The sequence below is a fragment of the Dendropsophus ebraccatus genome, chromosome 2 (genome assembly GCF_027789765.1).
Source record: "Dendropsophus ebraccatus isolate aDenEbr1 chromosome 2, aDenEbr1.pat, whole genome shotgun sequence".
Taxonomy (NCBI): Eukaryota; Metazoa; Chordata; class Amphibia; order Anura; family Hylidae; genus Dendropsophus; species Dendropsophus ebraccatus.
The window spans coordinates 210,199,490-210,219,471 of NC_091455.1; the positions used below are offsets into that span (position 1 = coordinate 210,199,490).

General features: G+C 43.1%; 1 protein-coding gene across 11 annotated transcripts in view; it reads left to right on the forward strand.

Annotated features, from left to right (window-relative positions):
• Positions 1–19,982, forward strand: part of DYNC1I1 (dynein cytoplasmic 1 intermediate chain 1) — a 209,126-nt gene that overhangs the window by 1,972 nt on the left and 187,172 nt on the right. For 10 of the 11 annotated variants that reach the window (XM_069959361.1, XM_069959367.1, XM_069959369.1 and 7 more), the window contains exon 2: positions 18,065–18,301. In XM_069959361.1, the coding sequence (XP_069815462.1) occupies positions 18,074–18,301 (228 nt within the window). In that variant the 5' untranslated portion in view covers positions 18,065–18,073. Of the gene's footprint in view, positions 1–5,032; positions 5,128–18,064; positions 18,302–19,982 lie in introns of those variants that run through there. The other variant, XM_069959362.1, reaches the window with a different exon arrangement.

Below are 19,982 nucleotides of genomic sequence, written 5' to 3' on the forward strand. Positions count from 1 at the left end.
CCTTCTGCTGCACACACACTGCATAATCCCCTGTGCATGGGAAAACGGACGTTGTTGTGATTACAGGCAATATGGGACTTGTGGCTCTCCTTGTTTGGTCTAAAATGTTATCTGGCTAGAAGGACTGAATACTGGTACAGTACGATACCTATATGTACCGCTTACACTGTAAATAAATGAGCACTTTTGCAAATATAAGTTTTCATGCTCCACGTTTTTTTTACACGTAAACGCTGTGTAGGTGGTGATAAATAATCACAGACTCTGAGATGACCTTGAGTTGGTTTACTACTTGTAAATGTGCAGCAGGTAATACAGAAGATCTTTGATATACACTTGATAATAGTTGCAATAAACACTTGCACATAAGACAACCAGATCTGTGAGATAAATGCTGAGTAGGAGATAGTCATGTTGGTTGAGTTGTGCTGAGGTAGAGTAGCAGAGAGGAGGATGCCGTGAGAGTCTTAACCCATGTAGAAATGTGCTCTGCTGGGATGTTGGAGGATGAGGGAGAATACTTGTAGAAGAAGAAAAACAACAACACCTGTGCCTGTGTATTGATCTTTGAGTTCAGTCTTCACACCACCTAATGCCCACTAGCGTTGGCAGAACCATACTAATAGGTGACACAGGCCCCAGACCTTGTTACCTGGGTTGAGCGGAATGCTGAGGGTTTCCTGCTGACACCTGCGCTGCGAGATGGAGTTCATAGGCTTACTGCAACTTTGCTCCACCCGGATCAGTTCCTGGCTTTGTGGCTCTATAGTGGATACTGTTCTGCACTGTTACTTCTCCTAATCCACGGCGTGGGTTGAGGTGATCTGTTGGCTGGTCCTCTCCTTAGAGGTTTAACACTGCATAGTGCTTTGTGTGGGTACATAAGGGAAAGTTGGTGACAGTATGCTAGCCTGCATCCTACCCATGCGGGGCCGGACAAGACTGCTGTGGAGAGCTATCTGGTTTGCGTCCTCTCTCCACACTGTCCGGAACGGAAAACTCTTGCTCCTCCCCCACCAAGGGACTAACTTCCTCTACAGCGTGTAGGGTGCACTGTGATTGGGTGAAAAGAGTGCAACAGAAGAAAGAGGGAGAAGAAGTAATAGGAGAGAATAAAGCAGAAATCCTACTGGTTCACAGATTCACGCAAACACAATAACCCTTTGCGATCCTTCAGCTGTGCAGCTTCCACATATCAATACATAATATAGCGACATCTAGTGGTCAACTCTTAATACTACTTTCACTGTAAAATGACCACAAAAAGTACAGACTTTTGCGTAGGGTGTGAATAATAGTAACACCCCTAGTAGGACACCACATACATAAACCTAATACAGATATGGAAATGACTGAAAGCAGCCCCCCAACTGCTAAAGAAAAGATGGGGGGAGTGGCTGCCTCTACTTGGTTGTGCACTCCACCCATCCCACCCAGGTGGGTATTATATTTGCCCATATTATGCTGCGTTTACACAAAACGATAATTGGCCCGATAGTACGATTATCAATGTCGGAGTAACGTTTTTTTTTTCATAACGATCAGCGTACGGAAAATTCGTTTTGCGATTGCTTAAGCCTATCTCACACATTGGTTAAATCGGCGAATGACTGTTTACACAGAACGATCTGCGATTTTTTTGCAAACGACGAACGACGATTTGAGAACATGTTGTAAGATAAAAATGAACGATTTCTCGTTTGTCGTTTGATCGTTCGCTGTGTTTACACGTACGATTATCGTTCGAATTCGATCTTTATCGAGCAAATTCTCACGATAATCGTTACGTGTAAACGCACCATTAGTCAGATCCTACATGCCCAGAGCATAGGCCTATTATATGCCATGGAGAAGCCAGAGTACAGTGTAGGGTCCATCCCGGCATGAGGCCATCTTATTGTGGTAGGATTATTTATATGGAGATTTTCTTCAGCGGGGGGGGGGGGGGGGGGGGGGGGGGGGAGCTGCTGCTTTTAGTGATTTTCATATCTGGATTGGGTCGGTGTCTTGCCATTAGCCGTGAGCTGTTGATTTCTTTTTGTGTGTATGTTTTTGCAATTTCAACCGTACTCCTGCCTAGTCTGAATGGTGTTCTAGATGAGCTAACAAAATGTGTCTTTTTTTCTATATTTAAGGGGTTATCCAGTGTTAGAAAAACATGGCTACTTTCTTCCAGAGACAGCACCGCTCTTGTCTCCAGTTTTGGTGCAGGTTTTGTAATTCAAATCCATTGAGCTTAATTGCAAACCACACCTGAACTGGAGGCAAGAGCGGTGCTGTCTCTGGAAGAAAGTGGCCATGTTTTTCTAACACTGGATAACCTCTTTAACGTGTGTAAAGTTTATTCAGTGGCTTTCAGCCATTATAGCTGTGCACAAAAAAAAAACAAGGGGAATGAGACCGGTCTCCATTCTAATTCATTCTTTTCTGGATTTTATAGTGACAGAACATCTTATTATCTGCTATTATGGGTGCATCACTCACCCAAGTGTACCCCAGGGTCAAAGAGTACCATCAAAGTGATCATAGAGAGTACTGTTACAGCTGCACAGTCCTCTCCATCCCCTCCCTAAACATTTAGCTATCCACCCATCTATCTATCTATCTATCTATCTATCTATCTATCTATCTATCTCCTATCTATCTATCTCCTATCTATCTATCTATCTATCTATCTATCTAGCTCCTATCTATCTATCTATCTATCTATCTATCTATCTATCTATCTCCTATCTATCTATCTATCTATCTATCTATTATCTATCTATCTATCTCCTATCTATCTATCTATCTATCTATCTATCTATCTGTGGTATCCCACTTTGGGTGTTGGTACTATTCACACCCTTCGTAAAAGTCTGTACTTCTTTGTGGTCTTATTGCAGCTACAGTATTACTAAAGATGATCACTAGATGTCGCTGTATTGTATAACTAAAGTATGGAAGCTGCACAGCTGAAGTGTCTCAAAAGGTTATTGTATGTGTATGTACCAGATTCTGTTAACCAGTAGGATCTCTCCTTTCTTCTGTCCTATCACCTCTTTCCTTTCCGCTCTTCTGTTGCACTCTTTCCACCAAACCACAGCGCACCTTACACGCTGGTTGGGAAGTTAGTCCCTTGGGTGAAGGAGGAGTTTTAGTCTCAGTTTAGTTCTTAGTCAGTGCCCCGCATGGGTAGGAAGCAGAAGAGAGCCCGCTCACAAACCTCTTTCTTGAAGCATCAAACACGCTGTGTGATACACTGCTAACCCCTTCAGGAGAGGACTATCATCTCAACCCACAACGAGGACTAGGAGTAACTACAGTGCAGGACAGTATCCACTAAAGAGCCAAAGAGCTAAGAACTGATCCAGGTGGAGCAAAGTTACTGAAAGTTCATGAACTCCATCTTGCAGCGTGGGTGTACCCAGAAAATTCTGACCATTCCGCTTATCCCAGGTAACGAGGTCTGGGGCCTGTGTCACCCGTTAGTACGGTTCTGCCAAAGCTAGTGGGCATAAGGTGGTGTAAAGACCATAGTAAAAGGTCAATATACAGGCACGGGTTGTTGTCTTCTTCTTCTACAAGTATTCTTCCATATACTCCAACCTCCTGCCAGAGCACATTACTACTTGGTTTGAGACTCTCACGGCACCCTCCTCTCTACTACGCTACCTCAGCACAACCTTATCAACTCTACTACATCCTACTCAGAGTCAGCACTTATCACACAGATCTGATGGTTCTATGTTCGTGTATTTATTGGAACTGTATCAAGTATATTCCAAGATTCGTTGTATTACCTGCTGCACATTTACAAGTAGTAAACCCTGTCAATGTTATACTATAGTCTGTGATTATTCACCACCACCTGCACAGGACTTACACCATAACCTTGGGACATTTCCCCAATCTGTGGGTGGCGGGTCCTACCACTATTTGGGAGGGTCATTACACCCCTCTGGCCACCTGTGACTACACTATCCCAAGGGAACCTGCAGCCACCTGACAGGACACCGACCACAGGGAAAAAGGGTACAACCGACCTTACACTCTAAAAGCGGGCGTGCCATCACACCTGTGTGCCCACCAGGCACTGGCGTCACGTGACAAACCCTTAAGGTGCGGCTGTATCTCGGCCATCCACCACAGAAGTGGCGTCACACTTACATCTAGCAAGTGAGCGCCCGCCCCACCGCTTCAACATCATCCGGGGGCTCACCAAATTATCTATCTCCTATCTATCTATCTATCTATCTATCTATCTATCTCCTATCTATCTATCTCCTATCTATCTCCTATCTATCTATCTATCTATCTATCTATCTATCTATCTATCTATCTATCTCTCATCTATCTATCTATCTATCTATCTATCTATCTCCTATCTATCTCCTATCTATCTATCTATCTATCTATCTATCTATCTATCTATCTATCTATCTCTCATCTATCTATCTATCTATCTATCTATCTATCTATCTATCTATCTCCTATCTATCTATCTATCTATCTATCTCCTATCTATCTATCTCCTATCTATCTCCTATCTATCTATCTATCTATCTATCTATCTATCTATCTATCTATCTATCTATCTATCTATCTATCTCTCATCTATCTATCTTCTATCTTTCTATCTATCATCTATCTATCTCCTATCTATCTATCTATCATCTATCTATCTATCTATCTCCTATCTATCTATCTCCTATCTATCTATCTATCTATCTATCTATCTATCTATCTATCTATCTATCTATCTCCTATCTATCTATCTATCTATCTATCTATCTATCTATCTGCCTCTATATTCCTCTTTCTCTATATCCATCCTAACAGATATAAAATACGGGACTCCATTGAAGTTGTGCAGTCTGTCTGGCTTGGTGTTGGGTGCCCCTGGCAGCAGCTCTGGTGCCCCCCTCCCTAGCAGAGGCGAGGGGCGGTGTAGGAGAGAGGGATGGGTTATGGTCTGATGCTGATGAGGCTGAGCCAGGGCCAGCATGAGACAGCGGATTCTAGAGCAGCATCATGCAGTAGTTACTGAGAGCATCTGTAGTGCTGTACCAGCCTCATCCCTGCTGCCAGCAGCCTGCACAGCCTGGCCGGTCCTCCCCCAGCAGCATCACACAACCCAGGAGCAAGGTACGGTAATGTCTGCAGTAGCAGCAGCAGGAGCAGCGCTCTCCTCCTCTGCAGCAGCACCAGGCATTACAGAATACAGCAGCAGCAGCAGATGAGGAGGAGGATTTTATACTTGTTACTTGTGCTGTGCCCTGCTGACCCGGGCATCACCCGCACAGGGCTAGACATGGATGTGTCTGTATGTGCTGTCACTCATCACTATAATGCTGGGTTATATGGATGATGAGAGATCTGAGAGCGGCCAGTCTGTCTGATATTAATTAGTTTTTGAGAGTTTGGAATATTATTAGGGAGTCCGTCATTATGTCACATAGAAAATCCGAAGGTTTAGGGCGGGACGGGAAAATGGATGGAGTGTCTGACTGTGCAGTATACTATCTATCTATCTATCTATCTATCTATCTATCTATCTCCTATCTATCTATCTATCTATCTATCTATCTATCTATCTATCTCCTATCTATCTATCTATCTATCTATCTATCTATCTATCTCCTATCTATCTATCTCCTATCTATCTATCTCCTATCTATCTCCTATCTATCTATCTATCTATCTATCTATCTATCTATCTATCTATCTATCTCCTATCTATCTATCTATCTATCTATCTATCTATCTATCTATCTATCTCCTATCTATCTATCTATCTATCTATCTATCTATCTATCTATCTATCTCCTATCTATCTATCTATCTATCTATCTCCTATCTATCTATCTATCTATCTATCTATCTATCTCCTATCTATCTCCTATCTATCTATCTATCTATCTATCTATCTATCTATCTATCTCCTATCTATCTATCTATCTATCTATCTATCTATCTATCTATCTATCTCCTATCTATCTATCTATCTATCTATCTATCTATCTATCTATTTATCTATCTATCTATCTATCTCCTATCTATCTATCTATCTATCTATCTATCTATCTATCTACTTATCTCATTTCTCATATATGTCAAGTGCCTTAAACCCCTTAAAGGCGCTTTACATTTATGAGAATAATAGTCAAGTTTAAAACTCATTCCCTATCCACCGGGTAGGGGAAAACTAGCTGATCGGCGGGGGTCTCACTACAAGGACCCTCATGATGGCAAACCTTTTAGAGATAGTGGGGGAGATTTATCAATCAGATTCCACCTTTCATTTTCCAAAGAGCCTGTGAGGAATGAAAGGTGGAATCTGATTGGTTGCTAGGGGCAACTGGGCCAGTTTCACTTTACACCATGTTTGATAAATCCCCCCCCCCCTGAGTGCCCAACTGCAACCGTAAACCCACTGATTTATTGCAAAGCACAACAACTTAACCTTAAAAGGTGACTCCATAGGGGAAAAAAAGTTTTCAAATCAACTGGTGTCAGAAAGGTATACAGATTTGTAAATTACTTCTATTTAAAAATCTCCAGTCTTCCAGTATTTATCATCTACTGGATGTCCTGCAGGAAGTGGTGTATTCTCTCCGGTCTGACACAGTGCTCTCTGGTGCCACCTCTGTCCATGTCAGGAACTGTCACATAGAATAGACTTTCTCTTTTGTAATATGTTCTTTAGTAGCGGATTTTAATAGGACTGTTTCGTGGCTCATGGCCCCCCAAACAGACTTATACTTTCAGTAGTTTATTATCTCCAGGCTACAGTTCTGCCATGATTTACATAACAATCGCTGATTTTTACCACAATTTTGAGCAAAACTGCAGCCAGGAGACAATGCAGTAACATTAGAGAACATACGGAAGGACCTTATCATGTGACAATGATGTCAGCACAGGTCCTGTCCTGTATTACAGACAACCACAGTGTAATGCCTCCTTCCTCCTGTAGTGGCGCTGCAGGGACAACAGTAACTTAACAGTAACAGTAACTTAATATTACTGGGGTTCATGGTAGAAAATAGATGAAAGCACTCACCGCTCTGATGCAAGGTGTCTTTTTATTTTGTAGTGGATAAAAACATGGACATATCAGTCCTGCAGGACGGCAGATGCTAGCTCCTACACAAACATCTCTTTCATGACGGCCATTTCGCGCGCATGCGCGCTTCGTCAGATGAACGCTCCTCCCGCAGGTCTCTAGATAAATACCTAAGATGACATCTGCGGGTGGGCGTATCAGCAGGAAAAGGGTAATTCAACCTTTTAAAAACATTTAAAAAAAAAACATTGTTAGCTATGTTCAATGGTTGTGACTCTAAGTTTTAGAATAATATAAATCTATATAAACATTCCTAGCTCTATCCTCTCATTAAGACCGCTGTTCCCTTGCGCTCCTGTTGCCAGTATTAGACGTGCTTCAATTTTTAATAATTCAGTGTTACTGTCTTGTCCTGCCTTATTATGGACTCTTCTAAGCCCTATAAATTTTAGGCAGGTAGTGTCAGCATTATGTTGTTGATTAACGTGTTCAATAATTCTCATTGTGCTTTTTTTGTTTTTTATTGCATATATGTGTTCATAGAATCTGCGATGTAGTGGTCGTAGGGTCTTCCCTATATAAAAAAGCCCGCAAGTACATATAATGGCGTACACTACGCCTTTTGTTCTACAACAGATGAATTCATTAATATCACATTGTATGCCTCCTAGAGTGATTGTTTTTGCAGTAAGTGCCTGGTCACACCAAGAGCAATTACCGCATCTGAACATGCCACTGGGTGCCGTTGAATTCAACCAAGTTTGTTCTTGTATTGTTTTATTATTTTTGAATTTACTATGAACTAGGACATCTTTTAAATTTTTGCATCTTTTATATGCAACGACAGGTTTTTTTGAAAAATGTTCTGATAGTATTGGGTCTTTTTGGATCAAATACCAATTTTTGTTAATTATTTCTTTAATGGTGTTTGCCATTGGACTATACTTAAAAGTGAAGGTGAAATTTGGTCTATGTGTTCTAGAATTACAACTATTCTTTTCCTTTTTCTTATATAATAAGGATTTTCTATCAATTGAGAAGGCCCTTTTCTCTGACGCCCGCAAGTCGCACTCCGGGTAACCCCGCTGCAGTAAACGACAGGTAAGTTCTCTTGCTTTCTCTTTATATGTATCATCTGAACTGTTAATGCGTCTTAGTCTTAAATATTGTCCAAAGGGTACTGCTGTTTTTACGTGAGGGGGATGATAACTGGTATGGTGCAGTAAAGCGTTACATGCTGTAGGTTTGCGGTAGCTATTTACTGATATATTGTTGTTAGTTACTTTGACAATGGTGTCTAAAAATTCCATTTCTGTTGGACTGATTTTACTAGTGAATCTCATGCTAAAATCATTCTGGTTAATGTATTTAACAAAGTCATCGAAGGCTCTGGGGGTATCATTCCATATTATGAATATATCGTCCACATAGCGATAATAGGCGCTTATCGCCAATGTGTACGGATTATCAGTACTGAAAATCTTTTTCTTTTCAAACTCCCCTAAAAATAAATTCGCTAGGGTACATGCCACCGGTGTACCCATCGCGGTACCATTTTGTTGCTGGTACCACGTTTTATCAAATGTGAAAGCATTATTTTCCAGAATGAGTTTCAGAGAATCACAAATAAAACCTACAAAACTATCACTTTTCCCTATATTTTGTAGCATCTCGCCTATAATTTTCACTCCTAGGGATTGTGGTATGTTTGTATACAGGCTTTCTACGTCAATAGACGCCAAGAAAGCCCCTGGTGGTAGGACACATGTATCTATTACTTTCAAAAATTCATTAGTATCTTTGATCAGTGCTGGCACTTCGTCCAGAAGAGGCCTGAGGAGCCAATCAATGTATTGAGAAATTGGTTCAGTAATGGATCCAATCCCGGAGACGATTGGTCTCCCGGGTGGGCATGTAAGTGATTTATGTATTTTCGGGACGAAGTACCAGCACGGATGTTTGGGAACCTTTGGCAAAAGTTTTTCTGCTTTACTTTGAGAAATAATGTTTTTTTCTACGTATTTTTGTAACAAAGAGCGTAATTTTTCTTTGATTTTTTCTTTGATTTTTTTCAAAGAAAAATTACGCTCTTTGTTACAAAAATACGTAGAAAAAAACATTATTTCTCAAAGTAAAGCAGAAAAACTTTTGCCAAAGGTTCCCAAACATCCGTGCTGGTACTTCGTCCCGAAAATACATAAATCACTTACATGCCCACCCGGGAGACCAATCGTCTCCGGGATTGGATCCATTACTGAACCAATTTCTCAATACATTGATTGGCTCCTCAGGCCTCTTCTGGACGAAGTGCCAGCACTGATCAAAGATACTAATGAATTTTTGAAAGTAATAGATACATGTGTCCTACCACCAGGGGCTTTCTTGGCGTCTATTGACGTAGAAAGCCTGTATACAAACATACCACAATCCCTAGGAGTGAAAATTATAGGCGAGATGCTACAAAATATAGGGAAAAGTGATAGTTTTGTAGGTTTTATTTGTGATTCTCTGAAACTCATTCTGGAAAATAATGCTTTCACATTTGATAAAACGTGGTACCAGCAACAAAATGGTACCGCGATGGGTACACCGGTGGCATGTACCCTAGCGAATTTATTTTTAGGGGAGTTTGAAAAGAAAAAGATTTTCAGTACTGATAATCCGTACACATTGGCGATAAGCGCCTATTATCGCTATGTGGACGATATATTCATAATATGGAATGATACCCCCAGAGCCTTCGATGACTTTGTTAAATACATTAACCAGAATGATTTTAGCATGAGATTCACTAGTAAAATCAGTCCAACAGAAATGGAATTTTTAGACACCATTGTCAAAGTAACTAACAACAATATATCAGTAAATAGCTACCGCAAACCTACAGCATGTAACGCTTTACTGCACCATACCAGTTATCATCCCCCTCACGTAAAAACAGCAGTACCCTTTGGACAATATTTAAGACTAAGACGCATTAACAGTTCAGATGATACATATAAAGAGAAAGCAAGAGAACTTACCTGTCGTTTACTGCAGCGGGGTTACCCGGAGTGCGACTTGCGGGCGTCAGAGAAAAGGGCCTTCTCAATTGATAGAAAATCCTTATTATATAAGAAAAAGGAAAAGAATAGTTGTAATTCTAGAACACATAGACCAAATTTCACCTTCACTTTTAAGTATAGTCCAATGGCAAACACCATTAAAGAAATAATTAACAAAAATTGGTATTTGATCCAAAAAGACCCAATACTATCAGAACATTTTTCAAAAAAACCTGTCGTTGCATATAAAAGATGCAAAAATTTAAAAGATGTCCTAGTTCATAGTAAATTCAAAAATAATAAAACAATACAAGAACAAACTTGGTTGAATTCAACGGCACCCAGTGGCATGTTCAGATGCGGTAATTGCTCTTGGTGTGACCAGGCACTTACTGCAAAAACAATCACTCTAGGAGGCATACAATGTGATATTAATGAATTCATCTGTTGTAGAACAAAAGGCGTAGTGTACGCCATTATATGTACTTGCGGGCTTTTTTATATAGGGAAGACCCTACGACCACTACATCGCAGATTCTATGAACACATATATGCAATAAAAAACAAAAAAAGCACAATGAGAATTATTGAACACGTTAATCAACAACATAATGCTGACACTACCTGCCTAAAATTTATAGGGCTTAGAAGAGTCCATAATAAGGCAGGACAAGACAGTAACACTGAATTATTAAAAATTGAAGCACGTCTAATACTGGCAACAGGAGCGCAAGGGAACAGCGGTCTTAATGAGAGGATAGAGCTAGGAATGTTTATATAGATTTATATTATTCTAAAACTTAGAGTCACAACCATTGAACATAGCTAACAATGTTTTTTTTTAAATGTTTTTAAAAGGTTGAATTACCCTTTTCCTGCTGATACGCCCACCCGCAGATGTCATCTTAGGTATTTATCTAGAGACCTGCGGGAGGAGCGTTCATCTGACGAAGCGCGCATGCGCGCGAAATGGCCGTCATGAAAGAGATGTTTGTGTAGGAGCTAGCATCTGCCATCCTGCAGGACTGATATGTCCATGTTTTTATCCACTACAAAATAAAAAGACACCTTGCATCAGAGCGGTGAGTGCTTTCATCTATTTTCTACCATGAACGCTATTGCTATGTCTTTCTATTGAAGTGCACCCCGACGCAGGGATATGTGCAAGTCCGGGATACACGACACAGGGTCCGGATCCAGTTCACAGTAGTGCCGGTGATCTCCCTAACACGTCTTAATATTACTGGGGACAGTTTAGGACAGGGGTAAGGAACCTTGGCTCTCCAGCTGCGGCAAAACTACAACTCCCATCATGCCTGGACAGCCAAAGCTTAAGCTTTGGCTGTCCAGGCTTGATGAGAGTTGTAGTTTTGCCGCAGCTGGAGAGCCAAGGTTTCTTAAGCCTGGTTAGTATCTTCTTATTGTCCATAGACTTTTCTAACAAGTAGTGATGACCAAAACGAAGAACCCCATACTGCTGGTACATGAAGGAAACCAATAAACTCTACTAATATCATATTCCCTATACATAAGCTGTATTATCCAAATTCTATTACAATGTGCCGGATCAGAGACAGACTTGGGAAGCATCCGCTTCTTTATGGCGGCCATCACTATTAAGCCCTTAATCATATCTCTGCAAACCAGAGCTAGAAATGAAGCCCGAGAATAATGGGAATAAATCTACCACGGCAGATTATCAGGAAGGAAAGTGCTGGATCCAGGACTAATTTATGCAAAGTTGTGGCTGTAGTGGGAACACTCAGTGCCAGTCAGGACCGTCATTGGTTTACAGAACAAACGCTGAGGACCTGGGATTTCAGCTGGCCCCATTTCCTTACAATGTAGTCACATTATCCAGGGTAACACCACCAGTAGGTATAAGTGTAACCTGAATAACTTTACGTGTTTTCCTTCAGTTGATCACTACATATCTGATCATTCACTGCAGCGGCCACTAGAGGTGAAATGTAGTACTACAATGGAACCATTCACAAGAAATGAGTATCAGGGTGGGAGGGGGTAGTCTTCCGGGGCACTTGGACTACTACAGGGAAACAAACAGACCTGGGCAGAAAATAGCTGGGGAAATGCACCTGTGGCGTGGCTGGGCCTTGTAGTGTTAGAGCCTTGTCGTGGTAATGAGGGGGCCGCAGAAGGTGTTGGCACAGTAGAGCTTTCCCAATGGTATCCTGACTGATGGCATTTCGTGCTGCCCTTGATGTTGGTGTGGGGCAGATGAAGCCAAGACTCCGAGAGGGAAGGAGCTGTGGTGCAAATGGGTAACTTTACTGTACATATTAATTTCTTCCAAAGCTTAAAGATACAAAACTCTTAAAGGGGTACTCTGTCAAAAATGTTTTTCTTTCAAATCAACTGGTGTCAGAAAGTAATTTACTTCTAGTTAAAAATTTCCAGTCTTCCAGTACTTATCAGCTCCCGTATGTCCTGCAGGAAGTGGTGTATTTTTTCCAGTCTGTCACTGTGCTCTCTGCTGCCACCTCTGTCCATGTCAGGAACTATCCAGAGCAGTAGCAAATCCCCAGAGAAAACCTCTCCTGCTCTGGACAGTTCCTGACATGGACAGAGGTGGCAGCAGAGAGCACTGTGTCAGAATGGAGACAATAAACCACTTCCTGCAGGACATACAGCAGCTGGAAGACAGTTTTTTTTAAGTAAATTACAAATCTGTGGCACTTTTTGGCACCACTTGATTTGAAAGAATTTTATTTTGTGAACTACTCCTTTAACCAAGTTCTTCATAGCACTTGGCTTTGTTCTTGTGGTTCCTATGGGTTATGGCTGTCATGCTTCCCCATACTGTATAATTATACAAGACAGCGTATAAGATCTCATTGTCATAGTAATTGCTCCTGATAATAGGTTGTTGCATAACACGGCCCACCCCGTGGTCACAAAACTCACAATGATATTCAGAGATGAAGCAGCGTGCTAAGTCTATGGCAGCGTACAGGACACGGCTTAGGAGATGTATTGTTAAATGGGATGAGGAAGAATGTCAGAGTCAGCAGCAGAGGAGGCCGGGATGATGCCACTGACTCCACTCTGCTGGGGAGGACGTGCAGCTTGTCAGTGGCTTGTAGTTCAGTTTACATTATACCTACGAGTTGCACAATTCAAGATGAAATAACATATTAGGAAGCTGTATACAGTACAAGCCCCATGTACCTATATAGCTGCCCTACTACAGCTCCCTACATAACAGTCATAATACTGGCCATAATACTTGGGAATGAGGTCCAAGACAACCACACAAAAAACAGCTGCCCCTGCTGTCAGTAGCTGAAGTCTTGTCATACATGTCCACTGCAGCTCCAACCATAGAGCCCATTACATGGTCAGGTCAAGGTATAAAAATATAACTACTACAATACTGCTCTTATATACAAGAATATAACTACTATAATACTGCTCCTATATACAAGAATATAACTACTATAATACTGCTCCTATATACAGGAATATAACTACTATAATACTTCTCCTATATACAAGAATATAACTACTATAATACTGCTCCTATATACAAGAATATAACTACTATAATACTTCTCCTATGTACAAGAATATAACTACTATAATACTGCTCCTATATACAAGAATATAACTACTATAATACTGCCCCCTATATACAGGAATATAACTACTATAATACTGCTCCTATATACAAGAATATAACTACTATAATACTGCCCCGTATATACAAGAATATAACTACTATAATACTGCTCCTATATACAAGAATATAACTACTATAATACTGCTCCTATATACAGGAATATAACTACTATAATACTGCTCCTATACACAGGAATATAACTACTATAATACTGCCCCCTATATACAGGAATATAACTACTATAATACTGCCCCTATATACAGGAATATAACTACTATAATAATGCTTCCTATATACAGGGATATAACTACTATAATACTGCCCCTATATACAAGAATATAACTACAATAATACTGCTTCTATATACAAGAATATAACTTCTATAATACTGCCCCCTATATACAAGAATATAACTACTATAATACTGCCCCCTATATACAAGAATATAACTACTATAATACTGCTCCTATATACAAGAATATAACTACTATAATACTGCTCCTATATACAAGAATATAACTGCTATAATACTGCTCCTATATACAGGAATATAACTACTATTACAGGGCTCCAGATGGCGACTAAAATGGTCGCCAATGCGACTGACATTTTGCAAATGGCGCCCAAATTTATTAATCTGGGCGCCATTTGCGACTGGCCCCGGCGGCGGCGCGCTGTCTCTTTAAGATGCGCGGCTGATGCGCGGCTGCCGGGGGTGTCCCGTCCTATCCCCGACAGCGCGGCGCATCGGTGAGCTGCCTGGGGCCCTGACTTCCGGCACAGGAAGCGCACGTCAGAGACGCTTCCTGTGTCAGAAGTCACAGCCCCGGCGTACAGGGAGCTCACTGATGCGCCGCGCTGCCGGGGATAGGACGGGACACCCCCGGCAGCCGCACATCAGCCGGGGACAGCGTCCGAAGAAGAAGAGGATCGCCGGGGGAGCGGGTTGTCAGGTGAGTTTGTGTGTTTGTTTTTTTTAAATACTGCTTAGCATAGAGGAAAGGGGGGGCTTTATAATGGGGGGAAGAGAAGGGGGGCATCTATAATGGGGGGAGAAGAGGGGCCATCTTCAAGGGGGGGAGAGGGGGCCATCTATAAGGGGAGGGGGTATCTATAAGGGGGGGAGAAGAGGGGGCATCTATAATGGGGGGGAGAGGGGGCATCTTTAAGGGGAGGGGGTATCTATAAGGGGGGGAGAAGAGGGGGCATCTATAATGGGGAGGGAGAGGGGGCATCTATAATGGGGGGCAGGAGGGGGCATCTATAATGGTAGTAGAGGGGGTCATCCATAAGGGGAGGGGGTATCTATAAGGGGGGAGAAGAGGGGGCATCTATAATGGGGGGGAGGAGGGGGCATCTATAATGGGGGGGGAGAGGGGGCATCTATAAGGGGAGGGGGTATCTATAAGGGGGGGAGAAGAGGGGGCATCTATAATGGGGAGGGAGAGGGGGCATCTATAATGGGGGGCAGGAGGGGGCATCTATAATGGTAGTAGAGGGGGTCATCCATAAGGGGAGGGGGTATCTATAAGGGGGGAGAAGAGGGGGCATCTATAATGGGGGGGAGGAGGGGGCATCTATAATGGGGGGGAGGAGGGGGCATCTATAATGGGGGTAGAGGGGGCATCTATAAAAGTAGGGGGCCATCTATAAGTGTAGGGCAAACTGGCTGCAGACACTGGGAGATAGATATATGCACAATTATTATTATCAGGGCCCCTCAGGTGTCTGTATTGTAGGGGGTCACTTGCATTAGTCACTAGGTGAGAGATATATCTATCTATATACACATCTTGTGGGGGGGTCACTATGGCTGCAGTCATAAGTCTAGCTCAGTATGTATAGACTGTTGCAAGCTTTTAAAGGGAACCTGTCTCCCCCGGTGACGGGGTGACAGGCTCCCAACCCCCCGTTAGAACCCCCTATACTCACCTCATCGCGCGGGGTCCCGCTTCTGAAGATGGTCGGGTCACGGAGATCTCAGCCGCTGCAGCCCGACGCGCACACTGAGAGATGAGTCCAACGCTCATAGAGAATGACGGAGCGCTGGACTCTCCCGTCATTCTCTATGAGCGTTGGACTCATCTCTCAGCGCACGCCGGGCTGCAGCGGCTGAGATCTCCGTGACCCGACCATCTTCAGAAGCGGGACCCGGCGCGATGAGGTGAGTATAGGGGGGTTGGGAGCCTGTCACCCCGGTACGGGGGTCGACAGGTTCCCTTTAAGTTCAAGTTCAGAAGAGTAAGCCTCATTAAAAGGCTAGCCAAGTGAAGCTGAAGTACTGAGTCAGACTGTATATGGTTGTCAAGTTGCAAGTTTCCATGTTGAACATTTTCAAACTAAGAAAAGAGAGAATCTAAAGGAGGAGGATGCCGTGGCCTCTGCACACAGTAAGTCCCATTTAACATAACATTAATTTTACATGGTTTAAAATGTTGGCGACCAAATATTCTATTTGGCGCCTAAATTTTTCAGGTTAGGAGCCAATGGCTCCCAGGTAAATTTTTTAGTCTGGAGCCCTGCTCCTATATACAGGAATATAACTACTATAATACTGCTCCTATATACAAGAATATAACTACTATAATACTGCCCCTATATACAGGAATATAACTACTATAATGCGGTTCAGGGAAGAAACAGAGTGCTGCACCTCACACCTATGGCTGATACTAGTGCCGCTAGGCTAAATAAAAAACACATCAGAATTTTGTGTATGAATTGATTAAGCCATACTGCCCCATGTACCTCGTGCCGGTATCTGATACACATGGGTCCCTACACTAAGTCCACATTGACATTGGGGTTGCAGGGCCGTTCCATGGCCTCCCTTCCCTGCATGTGCATGCTTTGCGGGGTTGACGGTCGCTGACCGACACGGTGTGGAGTTAGCGTAGGGACCCATGTGGACCAGAGGACCTGCGCGGGGGTACACGGGGCAATATGGCTTGATCAATTCATATACAGACACTCTGGTGTTGATTTTTAATATAGGCCTAGCGGCATTAGTATCAGCCATAGATGGGATGTGCAGCCGTTCCACTCTCTCCAGTTCGTGTATAACTACTATAATACTGCTCCTATATACAGGAATATAACTACTATAATACTGCCCCTATATACAGGGATATAACTGCTATAATACTGCTCCTATATACAGGAATATAACTACTATAATACTGCTCCTATATACAGGAATATAACTACTATAATACTGCTCCTATATACAGGAATATAACTACTATTATACTGCTCCTATATACAGGAATGTGCGATGTGCAGCCATTTCTGTCTTTTTGGCTTGTGCATATTTTATGTATTCTGTCCCTTTTTTCATTGTGGCTAGCACTCGTGCTTTGTAAGACCCATATGATCCAAATTAGCAGGAAGCACCTGTGTACATAAGGGGAGGATCTCCTAGTATTCTCCCATTCTACCTGCAGAGGAATGGAGAGAGAGGTAAGAGCTTGTTCACACTTGTGTTGCTTGGCGTCCACTTTTTCCGCCGGTGGTGCCTGCGGGGTCTGGTCCTGTGACAATGGGGTTGCAGGACCATTCCGTGGCCCACCTTCTCTGCTTGCGCACGTTTTGTGGGGATTGTGGTCGCTGACCGACACAGTGATGTTTTTTGGTTAGGGACTCGTGTATAAGAAGACCTGCACGTGGTACATGAGGCAATATGGTTTGGTCAAATTATATACTAACTTCTGATGTTGGTTTTAAATGTAGCTGAATAAGCTTTTGTGTCAGCCATGGGTGCGATGTGCAGCCATTTCTGTCTTTTTGGCTTGTGCATATAACTACTATATTACTGCTCCTATATACAAGAATATAACTACTATAATACTGCTCCTATATACAGGAATATAACTACTATAATACTGCCCCCTATATACAGGAATATAACTACTATAATACTGCTCCTATATACAGGAATATAACTACTATAATACTGCTCCTATATACAGGAATATAACTACTATAATACTGCTCCTATATACAGGAATATAACTACTATAATACTGCTCCTATATACAGGAATATAACTACTATAATACTGCCCCCTATATACAGGAATATAACTACTATAATACTGCTCCTATATACAGGAATATAACTACTACAATACTGCTCCTATATACAGGAATATAGATACTATAATTCTGCTTCTATATACAGGAATATAACTACTATAATACTGCTCCTATATACAGGAATATAACTACTATAATACTGCTCCTATATACAGGAATATAGATACTATAATTCTGCTTCTATATAGCAACAGAATATTTTTCTATCTTCTTACACTATATGGATTCTGTTATTCAGGTTTTTGTGATGCCCCCAAAACGAAGAGTTTCAAAAGAGAAGAAAGATCCAAAGAAACCAGAGGCTGCAGCGGCTGCAGGGAGCAGCAGCAAGGAAAAGGCATCCAAGTCACAAGAAAAGCTTTTCCGGGTTGCGCCAGCCAAAGGCTCTGGCCGTCGTGTCAAAGAGGAGGTTACAGAGTCGGCCCCGGTTATTCATACGAGCGCCTCTGAGCAATCCTTGCCTGACAAACTCCAGGTAACAGATTCATGCAGCTACCTGTATTACTTTATACATACCTCCCAACTTTTGCAAAGAGCAAAGAGGGACATGTGCGCCGCGGTCCCCATAGCCACACCCCCATAGCGACCCTCCATAGCCATGCCCCCATAGTGACCCTCCATAGCCACGCCCCCATAGCGACCCTCCATAGCCACTCCCCTACAGTCACCACATGCTGCTGACTGAATAGTGCCCGATATAGTATCCAATCCACCCATAAATGCCCGATATAGTATCCAATCCCCCCTAATAGAGCCCACATAGTATCCAATCCCCATATAGTGCCCCACATAGTATCCAATCCCCATATAGTGTCCCACATAGTAGCCAATCCCCATATAGTGCCCCACATAGTAGCCAATCCTCCATAGAGTGCCCTGCATAGTAGCCAATGCCCCCATATATGCCCCACATAGTAGCCAATGCCCCATATAGTGCCCACTAGTAGCCAATGCCCCCATATATGCCCCACATAGTAGCCAATGCCCCCATATAGTGCCCCACATAGTAGCCAATCCCCCCATATATGCCCCACATAGTAGCCAATGCCCCATATATGCCCCACATAGTAGCCAATCCCCCCATATAGTGCCCCACATAGTAGCCAATCCCCCCATATAGTGCCCCAAATAGAATCCAGTCCCCCCATATAGTAGCCAATCCCCCATATAGTGCCCCATATAGTAGCCAATCCCCCCATATAGTTCCCCACATAGTAGCCAATCCCCCCATATAGTGCCCCACATAGTAGCCAATCCCCCATATAGTGCCCCACATAGTAGCCAATCCCCCCATATAGTGCCCCACATAGTAGCCAAGCCCCCCATATAGTGCCCCACATAATAGCCAATCCCCCCATATACTGCCCAACATAGTATCCAATCTGCCCATATAGTGCCCCGCATAGTATCCAATCCCCCCATATAGTGCCCCACATAGCATCCAATCCCCCATATAGTGCCTCACATAGTAGCCAATCCCCCTATATAGTGCCCCACATAGTAGCGATTTCCCCCATATAGTGCCCCACATAGTAGCCATTTCCCCCACATAGTGCCCCACATAGTAGCCAATCCCCCCATATAGTGCCCCACATAGAATCCAATCCCCCCACATAGTAGCCAATGCCCCCATATAGTGCCCCACATAGTAGCCAATCCCCCCATATAGTGCCCCATATAGTAGCCAACCCCCCCTACTATGTAGTGCCCCACATAGTAGCCAATCCCCCCATATAGTGCCCCACATAGAATCCAATCCCCCCATATAGTAGCCAATGCCCCCATATAGTGCCCCACATAGTAGCCAATCCCCCATATAGTGCCCCACAGAGTAGCCAATCCCCCCCATATAGTGCCCCCCATAGTAGCCAATCCCCCCATTTGTGTGGCCCCTCCAGAAAAACAATAAACCAGTAACTCACCTGTCCTCCGGTCCCAGCAGCTCCTCTCCCGGCAGAGCGCGCACTCCCGTCATCCTCCGGGGCGGGCAGCGGGGTATACAGACACTGACTGTACCGGAAGTAATTCATGACAGAGGCTGCAGGTCACTTCCGGCACAGTCAGTGTCTGTATACCCCGCTGCCCGCCCCGGAGGATGACGGGAGTACGCGCTCTGCCGGGAGAGGAGCTGCTGGGACCGGTGGACAGGTGAGTTA